This window comes from Cryptomeria japonica, chromosome 9, assembly GCF_030272615.1.
Source record: "Cryptomeria japonica chromosome 9, Sugi_1.0, whole genome shotgun sequence".
NCBI classification, from domain to species: domain Eukaryota; kingdom Viridiplantae; phylum Streptophyta; class Pinopsida; order Cupressales; family Cupressaceae; genus Cryptomeria; species Cryptomeria japonica.
This window is the reverse complement of record NC_081413.1, coordinates 705,209,216-705,222,860: the sequence shown is the minus strand read 5'-3', so window position 1 is coordinate 705,222,860 and position 13,645 is coordinate 705,209,216. Positions and strand designations below refer to the sequence as shown.

General features: G+C 36.1%; 1 protein-coding gene across 3 annotated transcripts in view; it reads right to left on the bottom strand.

Moving 5' to 3' along the window:
- LOC131073917 (peptide chain release factor APG3, chloroplastic) overlaps positions 1–13,645 on the bottom strand; it is a 195,186-nt gene that overhangs the window by 33,084 nt on the left and 148,457 nt on the right. For all 3 annotated transcript variants that reach the window (XM_058010428.2, XM_058010426.2, XM_058010427.2), the window contains 3 exons: positions 7,103–7,150; positions 6,821–6,904; positions 5,939–5,989 (listed from right to left, as the gene is read on the bottom strand). In XM_058010428.2, coding sequence (XP_057866411.1) covers positions 5,939–5,989; positions 6,821–6,904; positions 7,103–7,150 — 183 coding nt within the window. The remainder of the gene's footprint in view (positions 1–5,938; positions 5,990–6,820; positions 6,905–7,102; positions 7,151–13,645) is intronic.

The window sequence follows — 13,645 nt, the reverse complement described above, 5'->3', positions numbered from 1 at the left end:
GTTTATAAGCGGATCTTTCTTACTTTACATGCATTCCTAGTTCAATCTTTCTATCTACATTCTTTACAAAAGAGGGTAGCCTTGCTGTCTTAACCCTTGAAACTCATCTAGAATCCAATCTTGCATTGTGTGGGATTGGATCTTGTGGGTTTCAACCCCTCTTTTGAATGTAAAGTCTCCCCTAAGTGAAAACCATCAACCCTAGTGACCTCCTTCCCCTCTCCTCGGAGTGGTGGGGGGAACACTTAGGGTTCACTCGCGATTTTCCACTTTACACTTCCTTCTGAGTTCATTCAACTGATCATTATCAACTTTCTTATTACTTTCATGTGACTGATGTGAATCCTTATGATATGTTTTCTTATCTTTGTCCTTTTTGTAGTGAGAGTCCTTAGATTTAAATTTGCTCTTGTAAGATGAAGGAGCTAAGTCTTTATCTTTTTTGATGGCCTCCTGCAATGTCAAAGGATTATGACCCTTGACCCAACCCCATAAAGGATCTGAAAGTCCATCCATAAATAAGACAACAAGTCTCCTCTCTGAAATGTCTGTCACTAACACTGCTAACCACTGAAATTTTGAAATGTAAACATCTACTAATCCCCACTGTCTAAACTGTGCTAATTCTTTGAAATGCAACTCAAGATCCTTGGTGTCAAACCTCTCAATCAACCAATCCTGTGAACTCAACATAAGAAGTAATCTGCCCATGTCCCATAGTAACCATAACATGGTGCCACCACTCATGAACAACTCCATCAAGGTGTATAGCAGCATATTTAATAGCTTCCTCCTCAGTCATAGGATTCAGCTGTAGATAAGTGTCCAACTTTTGGACCCAAGCTCGTGTTGTAGTCTTACCGGAAGCATCAAAATAAGATAAAGACAACTTTCCCACTTTCTTCCTTAACTCATAATTTTGGGTCCTATCACCTGCACAAGGCATATGTCTCATCCTCGCATCAATACAGTCCCGAAGAGTTATAGCTACTTGAAAAGCCAGTTCACTACTCTCCCAATTTCTCCGAAACTAATATTGTAAGTCTATAATCTGCAGTTCAACAGTTGGCTGAACTGGAAAACTAGGTGTAAAGGTGGGTATAAGAAGTCTAGAACTCGTTGTCCTATTAAGCTGCGCTACATGACCAAAATTATCTGCCATTTGTCCTCCCCCATTTCCGTTGTTCCCACCATTTTGTCCATTATTCTCTCCTTGCCGATTATTTATTCCACCTTGTTGATTATTTCCAACATTACCATCACCAAGGTTATTCACATTTAGGCCTATTTGTTTAGCTATCATCCGTGTCAATAAATCCAACCACTGATTCTGCTGTTGTGCCCTTTGTTCCGCTAACTGATGTCCTTGTACCAATATGTCTAAAAACTGAACGAGACGTTCCTCACCTGGGTCTCTTCTCTCTCCCATATTTCTACCTGCAAGAGGATCACCAATTTCTTCTATAACAGGTGGTTCTTCCTGTCCTGCTCCGGCTTGATTGATAAGGTTGGTAATTGAACTGTTTCTCCTTAGATAATACTAATGATGCATGAGTTATAACCCCCTCAGGATGGCAGAATCATAAGCTCTAATACCATTGTAATAGGCTACCCTATTAGCTGCTAATTTTTCCTATTAACCTGGCTGTTGGTATTTCTTCAAACAATTGGCAGGCAATTATTAAAGGTCTGATTTTATTCCTTTTTCTGAAGTTTCTTGTGGTTTTGTTGACCCTGTTGCGTTTTATTGTATTTTGCTTGCATTCAACATATATCACAACAGTATTCAAAAACTGAGAGTAAACTCAAATTTTACACTTTTCCATCCCAATGGACATATAACTGTTAGATATGAACAACAGTAAGTTCTTGCATTTAACCTGATTATGGTCTGTCTAATATTTACAATCACTATTTCATCATATTTCAAATGATATTCAACTTAATTTAAATTCTTTTGTAGGATCCAATACAAACAGCTACTACAACAAGTATATTTATCACAGCAAGAGTTAAGCAATTGGAACCTGGAGATTATTTCTCAACGAAAAACTGTTGACTTCAATGTTAATTCCTCCAACAGCAGCTATAGCACCTCTACGTCTCCTTCACATCCTGTGGAAAAGGTTTTTATGCCCAGCTGCAATCCACGTCTTCAGTCTCTGGCAAAAATTACGCCCAGATGAATCTGCAAACCACATCCAGCAAGAAAGAAATACTGTTCTCTACGTGACTTAAACCCCAGCATTCTTTTTCCAGCCTTGTCGCAGGAAATATAGGTCACGCCCAGCAATGAATTCTTTTTCCAGCCTTGTCGCAGGAAATATAGGTCACGCCCAGCAATGATAGGAATGGCGAACTGGAAAGTTTGAATTTTTTCCAACGCCTTTCCGAAGTGTACTATGTGGTCACAAATAACCTCCAAACTGTGAACTTCGCTGGAATTAAGATTACCCAACTCTAAAGAAGCTGCGACTTCACTCAATATTGCTGCCACTAGCCGTTCTTACTCTGCTAAACCCCACTAATGTCTACTGCTAAATTGTTCCATTCTTGTTCATGCTACTGGACGCTGGTTGATTGGGGCTGACCTGGAAATTTCGAATTGAAGCAAATAAAGAAGGATATCGCACCATTCTTCCACGCCTTCAATCTCTATTCATTCTTGGGCGATTACATAATGTCCCTGCAGTTCAATAGACCCCTGCGCAGCTAGTGGCTCCTGTAAATAATAGCGACTTGGATAATTTGCAAATTACTACTCTTCAAACTCCAAACTCCAAACTCAGCCTTATGCCATGCCTTGTGCTTGCCTCAGTCAATATATATCCTATGATTTTACCCTTGCAGCTGGATAAACTAACAGTTTGCAAATAAAATGCTCTTTTAAGCTTCAATCTCAACCTTACTAGTCAATTCCAACTGTGACTACTCTGAGCTGCGCTAGAATCGATTTATAGCTTTGCCATTCTTCATCTGCACATTTTGGTTTTAGATTTCCCAGGCCTGGTCTTGCACGGGTGTAGGAAATGTTGCAAAAGAGGGGATTCGTCCTCCAATTGCCTGAATTTATCTCTAGAGAAAAAAACTAGAAAACAAAACTTCAAGAAACACACAATTCCCAAGATGGCTTTTTCCAACATTTAATGCACACATTTATTACTTCATTTTGGCTCCAATCCCAATGCATCACGAATGTGGGATAAATGTAAATAGAATTAAATATTATTATCCCCTTATGTCTCCAAAAGAAGGGGTGCTTTTAATAATTCTTTTTTAACATTAGTTTCTGCATTGAATAACCCCTTAAGTTAAATAATTAAATTTAACTTTAGAAACTTTTGATTTTTGCCAGAATAATTAATCCCTTCATAAAAAATGCAATCCAGGCGAATGAAAAAAAGCACCAAAATGAAGTTGACCAAAATCGCACCCAAAAAAATTTCCGGCACTGTGCCCAAACTGACTTACTATAAATAGTGAGTTCCAGAAAACCCTGTCAAATCAGCTCCGTTTGGCCCGAAATTGAATTTACATAGGCCAAATCCATCACAGATCCCTGGAAAGTCCCGGCTAGCCCTCGGGACCATTACAAAAAGGGCTAACGACAAATCGCCAGATAACTGCTAAAAAGGGGACATTACACAATGGAGATTTACAATCACAAAAGGGGCAAATTTAATACCATAAAAATTCCCAATGAATGAAAGATAGATTCGTAAGAAATTTTGCTCCCAAACTTACAAAGCCTAAGAAACCAATTCATTGAATCCAAGAAAACTCTATTTAGATATTGTCTAGGAGCATGTCACATAATTATGCCAACGGATCCTCTCCCAACCCTAGCTTCACCTTAATCGAATGATCCTTCAGAATTCCAAAAGTTGGAGAAAGTTCTAGATCGACTAGAACAACCCAATTTTTTTTGAGGTGAAAGACAAACCCATAAATAAGGGTCGTGACCCTACAGGAGAGAGAAAAAAGAAAGATGAACCTTTTTCTTTTATTGGTATGTCCATGTCATTAGCTAGAGAAAATTCCATTCAAAATTTTGAAGAAAATAATGTTACTATGTATAGAGGTGGTAGACGACCTCTATTAAGGGGCACATATAAATCCCAAAAAGGTTTTGTTAATCAACTCCAATATGAATTCCAGCCATCCAATCCAAAAGAAAAAGAGCCAAGCCAAGATTATAAGCATAAAAATTATTTGGCTCGATTTGCCCATCCTTTCTAAGAAAATTTTGATGATCTTTGTAGAGATATTTTGTATATGAGATCTTACGTGGATAAATTAAACTCTAATTTTGATAAATTTGTACAAATTGCTTTAGAAAAGAGGTTAGACAACATTGCTTTGCAATTAATACCAAAGCTTTGAATAATCTCCATTGTCTAGGAGGTAATGTTGAAAAGATCAAAGATAAATTTGAAAGCATTGATTATGAGCTTGTTGCAGTAGAAGCCATCCTTAATTGACCAAAAGAAAAAAGTGAAAAAGATTGTCAAATCCATAGTGCTTCCTATTGAAGGTGCAATTGAAGATATTTTCTTTCAACAAAACCATAGCCACACCCATGATGGCCATACTTCCCATTACTCTACGGTATCTTAACATTGACGACCTTCTCAATCCCATGGAATATGTATGCGCATGAACTAAAACTTTCTTAGCCATATGAAAAATGAGTGGTATGACTACTACTCTTGGTATCCAATATTTATGGGGATTTTCTGTTGAATGGTGGCATGCCAAAGATTTGGCAATGAAAAATGTTGAAGCAAACCACCATAAAAATCCAATAAATGCTTTTTTAAATGCTTTAGTTGACAAATTATGTCTAAAATAAGAGGATTTCAAAGAGAAGAACTTAATAGAACTTGGTAAAATAAAGTGTTGCAGTCTTGATGAGTTTAATGAACACTGTAAACATTTAAGGAGATCAGCATATAAGGTTGAATTCAAAGACTTAATTGTAAAAACCAAATACCGAACTGGTTTTCCTTATGGGCTCCATGACAAAGTCAAATAACACAGCCATGTAAGAGTTCTAGACATTTGTGCACTCAACCTTCTTGACCTTATTCAATTTGCCATACACCATGTTATCTAATTCATTAATGAATACAAGTATGTCCAAAAGTTTACTAAACATCAGGCAAAAAAGCAAGCATTAAACACCTAGGCCCCAATCCAGAACCATTAACTGTTATATTTGTAACAAGCCTAGTTATATTCTCTACATGATACTCATTGGAACTTGCAACTATTCATATACATTTCCAAAATTACACATCTCATGCATATTCTTCCTTGTATAATATGTGGACGTAAAGTGCAACATGTATAACATTACTTATCATTTCAATTATTTGGGAATGGTACTTGCACAACACCCAAAACTAGCTCTCTTTTATTGTTTGTTGTCTGCGAACACTAAGGAAAACTGATGCATTTTATTCCCTTGTTTTTCTATCCCATTTTATAGATTTAATAGTTCAAGGGTTTGTGTCCCTCTATTCAAACTTCACAATTTTGGTAAACAACCTCTAGAACAATTTTTTGCATTTAGGTAAACCAAGAGAAGGTGATGCAATTTCATAGAGTCGAGCCTACAAGATAAAAATACAGCATTGTTTAAACTTCAAATCTTTCTACGATAGAATTACAATGACAAAATTTAACGACGGATTTCTTGCAAGTACACCTATATTGAGTTATCTCCATCTTCTAAAATCCTATTTATATACTTCTACAAAAAATATTCAATTGTCTCAAAATTACACTGTAGTGCCTCTTAAAGCACTATTACCTAATTATATACTTCTCTACAAAAAAACAGATTGGAGTGATGAGTTTCTTGAATTTTAATGTCATATCAGACTTTGATAGCCATAGATATCATAAGCTAGAATTAAATTGTTGATACACTCACTGAAGCTGCAAGCTCTTCGAGCATTTCCTTTTGCTCCATTGCAGCACAACACTACACAACAGGTGCCATTTTCAACATTTTTAGATTAGCTATTAATGGAAGAGAATTTTCAGAGACTAAAAACAATGCCATGACTACAAGCATCTAACAGAATGACGATTCACTGATTTTATTTTATTTTTGCTCTTTTGGTATTATATTATAAAGCAATCATATTTTGATTGCATATATCTCAATTCATGACCAAAGCATTCAAGCTTAGATTCAGACTAGTCACACAAGTTTGTCTAAGTACAGTTCTATAATCTGTATATGAATATAAATACTACTATTCTGTTATAAATTCCGAAAAGCATTGACAACTTAAACTATACTCTGGACATTAAGTAAACATAATGCACTTAATATTTATGAAACCTTGTTTAAATGAAGTTTTGGTAAACCTTATTTTAGAAGGTAGAGAGAAGAGAATTTTCACAAGGATAGTTCCTATTGCTTAACGGGTCATCCTGTGAACTGGGTCATGTTTCATATGTAGTGGGATAGGATGGACTAGCATGACATATATAGTTTGTGTAATAAATGGAGGGGTTCCAAAGCCATTAGTGCACCCTGAACACATACGTCAGATTTAATTCTAACAATATTCTTCCTCGGTACTTGTATCATCAATGTCTACAACAAAATCGTGTGCTATTCTTGTAAAATAAATATGACATTTATGCTTTGTTACAAAGACACCTGCATTATCCCAATGTCTTACTAATTTCTTGTGAAGATCTACGTTGTGCAAGTACAAGATGTGAATTGTTCTATTCTCTCTAATACAATAAGTCTACAACAAGAAGCACTGCAAACAATGTTATTTAAAAAAATGTTTACCTCCACAGCTGTATTGATGCCACCATTAAGGAATGATGTGAGATCAAAGTTCATCTTTAGGCGGTGATCACTAACTCGATTGTCCTGTGGCAAAAAATAAGAACTCTAATAAATTATAATTCAGGAATACAAACCTACTTTATTGTCTAGGTGATACATTTATTCAGTAATTGTATTAGCTGTTGACTGCAACCCCAAGTTAAAACTATATACCCAAAATGTTTAAAGGGAACAATTAATTAAAGATGCAACATCTATATGAGTAATTCAAATCTTAACAACCTTGTAGTTGTATGTCCTTATCTTCTCTGAGCGTGCACCAGTTCCAATCTACACCACCATAACACAGTATATTGAGTAAGAATAATTTTAAATATATCAATAGATGAAACAAAGATCTCCAACTTCTAAAGAATCCAAAGACAAACTAGACCTAAATTAATTATCACTACGAAGAGCTTAGTTGTTTCCACTTCCATAGATGAATTTAACAAGATATTTAATTTTAAAACAAAGAGCATAGCATAATTAAGGTATACCTGTAAATCATATAAAGGTATATCACTAACTCATATAAAAATTAGCATAAATTATTCAACTTCTGATCTGGTGAACCCAACATGATTTTAAATATAAATGAATATATGGATTCTTCTTTAGTATTTTTTCTTAGGATTACATAAGTTTAAGATCTATTTATAGAAAAATAAACCTCACGTACACACAATTTTATACAATATGGTGGAAAGCAATTATACAATATCACCGTACATGATTAAAAAATTTAACACCCAAATCATAGTCTCCAGCCATAAGAAGCAAGTTAAAAAACCATTTCTACAAGAATGCACAGTTTAATTTTTTAGTTTTCTTGCATAATACAACTGAACGATGGGTGAATTTTATTTTCTAATCCCCCTATTTTATTGATAAAATAAAATAAATTGGTGCCTGACGTTGAAAATTTGATAAGCACACAAATAAGACAAGTTTTAAACCATAAACTCATAGATGTTCATGTAACAATTATCCCTGTAATATATTGATTAAAAAAATGAAATTATTGAAGTTCACAACCTATAAATACATGAAGAAAATGTGTTACAACTTATGCCTCATGGGCACATGTCCTCTCCCTTTGGCCCTTGTCACATCTCAATTCTTGTTCCCATGCTATTGTCATAGATAATTCCAGGTGTTTCTTTTTTGTGTTCTCGTGTTTCCCTATATCATTCAAAAGCAACTAGATTACAACAAAACAACTTGGAGATAAGTATTGTTGATTCACTCTCTCAAGATTTGAATGTGTTCTCCTCTCCAAGGATTGGAATTGTTGATCAAGATAGATCTTGACGTCCATTGATGTGACTAAAGTATACTAGCACAATAAAATCATTACATGGTGAAGGTTGGCATAGCAATTTTGAATGCATAGTTTCCAAGAAGTGCATGAATGGAGTTACAAACCCAACTAGGATGTTCTTAGATCATTCATTAATGAAAAGCAACGGTCTCTAATGCATGGCTAGCCAATTGTGAAAATTAGGATTAGAGTTGTTGAAGACTATACCACTTCATTTGATTTTCATGCTACAATTCCTTCACAAGTCAAAATAGATGATTGATGCCATGGCAAATGCAAGTAAGGGTGGTGTCAATGAAATCTTCCTTCTACATTAATCAAATTTGTATAATCCAGATTTGATAAATATTGAATTGTGAAAGGCTCAAGTAGACTTTGAGCAGCTCAATGTCAAACACAAGATGCATGCCCCAGTATGGTGGACGATCTATGACAAATGCTTTGTCAGCAATAGTGTGAACTGTGTGGTATGATGTGAGGACAATGTGTTGATCTTGTAATGAGGATATTTGAATTGCTCCCTTTGCAAATGCATCCAGATTTTGTCACCAAACCAAAAAGTGTGATGCTTGCTATAAGTCATGTAATATAATGGACCAAAATTTTGCAATTTTACAAGTTATGATGCACAGACATTTTGTCAAACAATTTGCATACCACCTTTTCTGAGTTTCATTTCAATTGCTTGAAAGGATACTGTGAAGATTTAAAATTGCATCTATTTCCCAGTTTTACATATTGCTAACAACTTCATTTAAACAAAATAACATTCAACCAAAAGATCACAGATAATTTTCTTTATATTGCTGTTACAACGAGTTATTCTGAAATTACATACAACAATTAGGATTAATATTATAGGTCAAAATAGCTGACCTAGAGGTACAATCAGCATGCCTTAATTCTCATTCTCCATACCAAGAACTATAGGGTCACCTTAGTCAAGAGTATTGCAGCATATAATATGGCAACCCATGTAATGGTGTGGTAACATAAAGGGAAGCTGTGATAACTTTTTTTCTTTTGGAGCTGACACCAAGTTTGACCCACATTGACTTCTTTTGTATGGTACGGTAGTCTCCTTACATGGTATAACAACAAGGAAGGGCTAGCGAGTTCCTTTTTTACTGTCGTGTTTTCTTAGAGAACCCACCACAGGCAACACAACGCTTTTCAAACCTTTAATCCAAGCTTTCACCCCCTTCCACTTAGAAATGAAAATGAGCTCTATAATTCCTCTTTTATAATTTTTGAGAGTTCTTTCAAGAAGTTATATTTTTAAATTCACCTTTATTAAAATCATAATCTTCTAGCCCACATAAAGTGACTTTATTTTATTATTTCTTTTGACTTAAGTCACTTTATAAAAATTAATTAAATACAAGTCTCCTGCAACTTAAGGCAACTTAATTTAATTACTTAAAATATTCCCTTCATAATTCTCAGAATTAGCCTATGGGAATAAAATAGGATAATAGTACCTGCCCAAACACCTAGGTTGAAGAAGGGGACATTACAGTCCTTCCTTGCCAAAATTGTTTGTCTCAAGCAACTGCAAATTTGGATGTTGAAGAATCCGCTCTCCTTATGTGACATCTTCTGCAAGAAAGTCGTTCCACCCAACCAAATACTCTTGTTCCTAAGCGTCTTCTCCCTAACATCAATTATGGCTTTTGGAATCAAGAACAATTTGCCCTCCTCATCCAATGGTGGTAGTTCTATAGAGGATGTAATGTGTTGCCTTAGCGCCTTCTCAAGGCAAGAAACATGGAACACATTGTGAATTTCACTATGCTCCAATAGCTCCAACTCATAAGAAACCTCCCCAATCTTCTATATAATCTTGTAAGGGCCATTAAACCTGGATTTCAATTTTTCCATGCTACTAATCTCAAGTGAGGACTACATATAAAGTAGCAACTGAAGGTATATCATATCTCTAACCTCAAAGAACCTCTCACTCTTGTGCCTATATGCATACATCTTTTGTTGATTCTGCACTTGCCAAGTGTTCTCTCTCAAAGCCTTCATAATATTTGGATGCACCTGCACCTAATCTCTTGCCTGAGGTGCTTTGCTATCTACAATAACCAAGTCCACAAAAGAGGAGGCATCATATCCATATAAAGCCCTAAAGGGTGTCATGTCAAGCATCATGTGATATGTGTTATATCAATGCTCACCTAGATACAACCATTTGACCCAAGCCTTCTAATAACTAGCTACATAATTTTTTAAGTACTCCTCAACCCACTTGGTCACTATTTATGTTTGTCCATCTATTTGTGGGTGATAACTTGTGCTCGGAATCAACTTTGCACGTACTAATCTGAAGAGCTCCTACTAAAATGCAATGAGGAGTTTGTTGGCCTAATCACTGACAATGTTTCTAGGCAATCCATGGAGCCTAAATACCTCTCCAAGAAACAAATCTGCCACCTAGGGTGCCTTACATTCGAATGATATGGAAAATAAATGCACGTACTTAGTAAACCTATCCACCACCACATTAATGCAATCTCTACCCTACACCTTAGGAAGCCCTATGATGAAAACCCATTGATATACTTTCCCACTTCTAATTAAGGATAGGTAGGGGCTGCAATAAACCTGTTGGAAAAGTATGTTCAGACTTATTTTGCTAGTCAACAACACTCTCTCAAATGTGCCTAAGAACACCATCCTTCAACCCCTTCCAAGAAAACCTCTCTCACTTTCCTATAAGTTTTGAATTATCCCTGATGGCCTGCTAGTGAAGTATAATGAACATCCCTGAGAATCTTTTCCTTCACTATTTATTCAAAACCCAGATATATTTTTTCTTTATAGTAGATGGTATCATCAATTACCTTATACCGATCATCTTGAATCTACCCATCCAAAAGTGTTCTTAGAGTACACAACTAAAAGATGGGACTTCCAATCTGCTAAAATCTCAAAGATAGAACACAAAGTAGGTTTCCTAGAGAAAGCATATGCTACTACATTTTTATTCCTTTTTACATACTCAATATCAAAATCATAAGCTTGTAGTTTGATTACCCACTTTTGTTGCCTTTTATTCAGGTCCTTTTGTCCCAAGAAGTATTTCAAACTATTGTAGTCAATCATTACCACAAACTTCCCTCCAACCAAACACTGTCTGAACTTAACCTGAACTTAACCAAGGCATACATTATTGACATCCCCAAGTTCTCTACTTTCATAAGCTATGGGGTGCTAATTTGGCATAAGTAGAGCTCCAATCCCCTCTCCTAAAGCATCAACTCAAGCACAAAAGATTGAGAGAAATTAGGAAATTCAAAAACAAGACAAGTGCTCATTACCTCCTTCATACGATCAAACACATGTAGAGCTAAATCTGACCACGTAAATGCTTCTTTCTTCGTGTAGTGTCGAAAATTGCATACCCTTGCAATTTCACTATAATGTCCCCTTTTATACTTTTGCCAATTTCATCATATAGTTATACTGATGATTTGTAAATTGTTTTGAACATAGATGACATACTCGCCGAAAACTCGGCGAGTGACAAAAACTCGCCGAGTTTTTGGGCCTGGCGAGTAGTAATGACTTCTACTCGCCGAGTTTTTGCCGTGTTTTTGAAAAAAACTCGCCCGTGTTTCCTTTACAGCCGAAAACGGCTTAAAAATTCATTTATTTTTTGTTTTCCAATTATGTTTTGGGCTGAGAAGGGGGAAACTCATTTGGAAGGCTTGGAAGGTGATTTGGGGTGGTTATTGAGTGATTCCAAGTGGATTTGAAGGGGATTTGAAGGGAAAATCAGATTCCAGGTAAGTTTTTTAATTTTTTTTTCTATGCTTTTTAAAAACAATTTGTTTATTTTTTGTTGCATTTAGATTGATTACAAATGATTCCTAGGTAGTCTAAATCATTTCTAAGTTATTTACACAAGAGTTAACACAAGTCTTGTTGAATTTTCACAATTTTTTTGAAGAATCTAGTTTTCAAAAAAAAATTCAAACCCTACTTTTTTTTTAAAAAAACTTCGAATGATGTCTAAATTTATTTAAACTAATGTAGATAGTTTGCTTAGTGCTAAATTGTTTAACTAAAATGTTAATTTTTTTTTGCACTTTGTATGTGTAGGTTAAGTAAGCATTAATCATGGCAAGGGAGCAATGGCCACTAGATCCATGCCCATCTGGATTTATAGGCACCCGTCCTAGAGGTGCTAGAGATGGGGCATGGAGGTATGCCTATGAGGGACCCAATCCTGGGTCAATTATATGCATAAAGTGTGAGAGAATACTTCATGGAGGCATCAACCGCCTCAAATACCACCTTGCAGGAATAGATAGGCATGATGCTAGAGCATGCCCTGGGACCAATGAAGAAATAAAAAGACAAATGAATGCCCTACTTGCAGCTGGGGAAGAGAAGAAATTGCAAAGGGAGAGGGCAAAACTAACCATGAGATCAGCCATAACTGAATCTCAAGGTGTTTCTATTGACCTTGAAGAGGAAGAAGAAGAACTTGAGGGCATAGTGGGCTCTCGGCATGGCCCACGTATCTGCAAACCGACCATCAGCTCGCCCATTGCTTCTGCTTCCTCTAGTAGAGTACCAGGCCGGGGCCCTGTTCCACTTCCATCACAACGATCAAGGTCGATAGGTGATTATTTTGTGCCCAGAAACACACCTGGAGGACAACCATCATTAGAGGCTAGTGGATGGAATAAGGAGGTACATGAGAAAACTGACATTGCAGTTGCTGATTTTTGGTACTTCAACAACATTGCATTCAATGTGGCGGAGAATGCTTATTGGCTGAATTTGGTGACTGCTATGACAGTTTCAGGAAAGGGGTACAAGGCCCCTTCTCGTAGGGATTTGAGTGGGAGGTTAGTAAATTACTACATAGTCCACTTGATTTCATTTTTAATCATTTTTTAGATTTCTTGTTTATTAAATCAAAATTGTGTACTAATACCTAATTTCACTTTGCACTTACAGGTTGCTCACAAATGCAGTTGCTAGGGCAAGAGAAGTGATGGAGGATCAAAAAATTGATTGGGCAAATTATGGCTGCACCATTCTTTTTGATGGGTGGACAAATGGCAAGAACCGCACCATCATCAATTTTTTGGTCGCTTGCAAGGACAATGTAGTGTTCTTGAAATCTGTTGATGCCTCCAACAACATGAAAAATGCAGAAACATTGGCTGGAATGTTGGAGCGTGTCATCATGGAGGTGGGGGTAGAGAATGTGGTGCAAATCATCACAGATAATGCAGCAGCATATGTGTCAGCAGGTAGAATCCTTTTGTATTATCACCTTTAGGCATTAGCAATATTCTCATTTGTTGTGGGCTTTGTTTTACTTGGTTGCATATTTCTTAAGAATAAATTCTTCTTTTGCAGGAAGAATCCTCCAAGAGAGGCACCCCACTCTTTTTTGGACACCTTGTGCAGCACATGTCCTTGACCTTCTTTTGGAG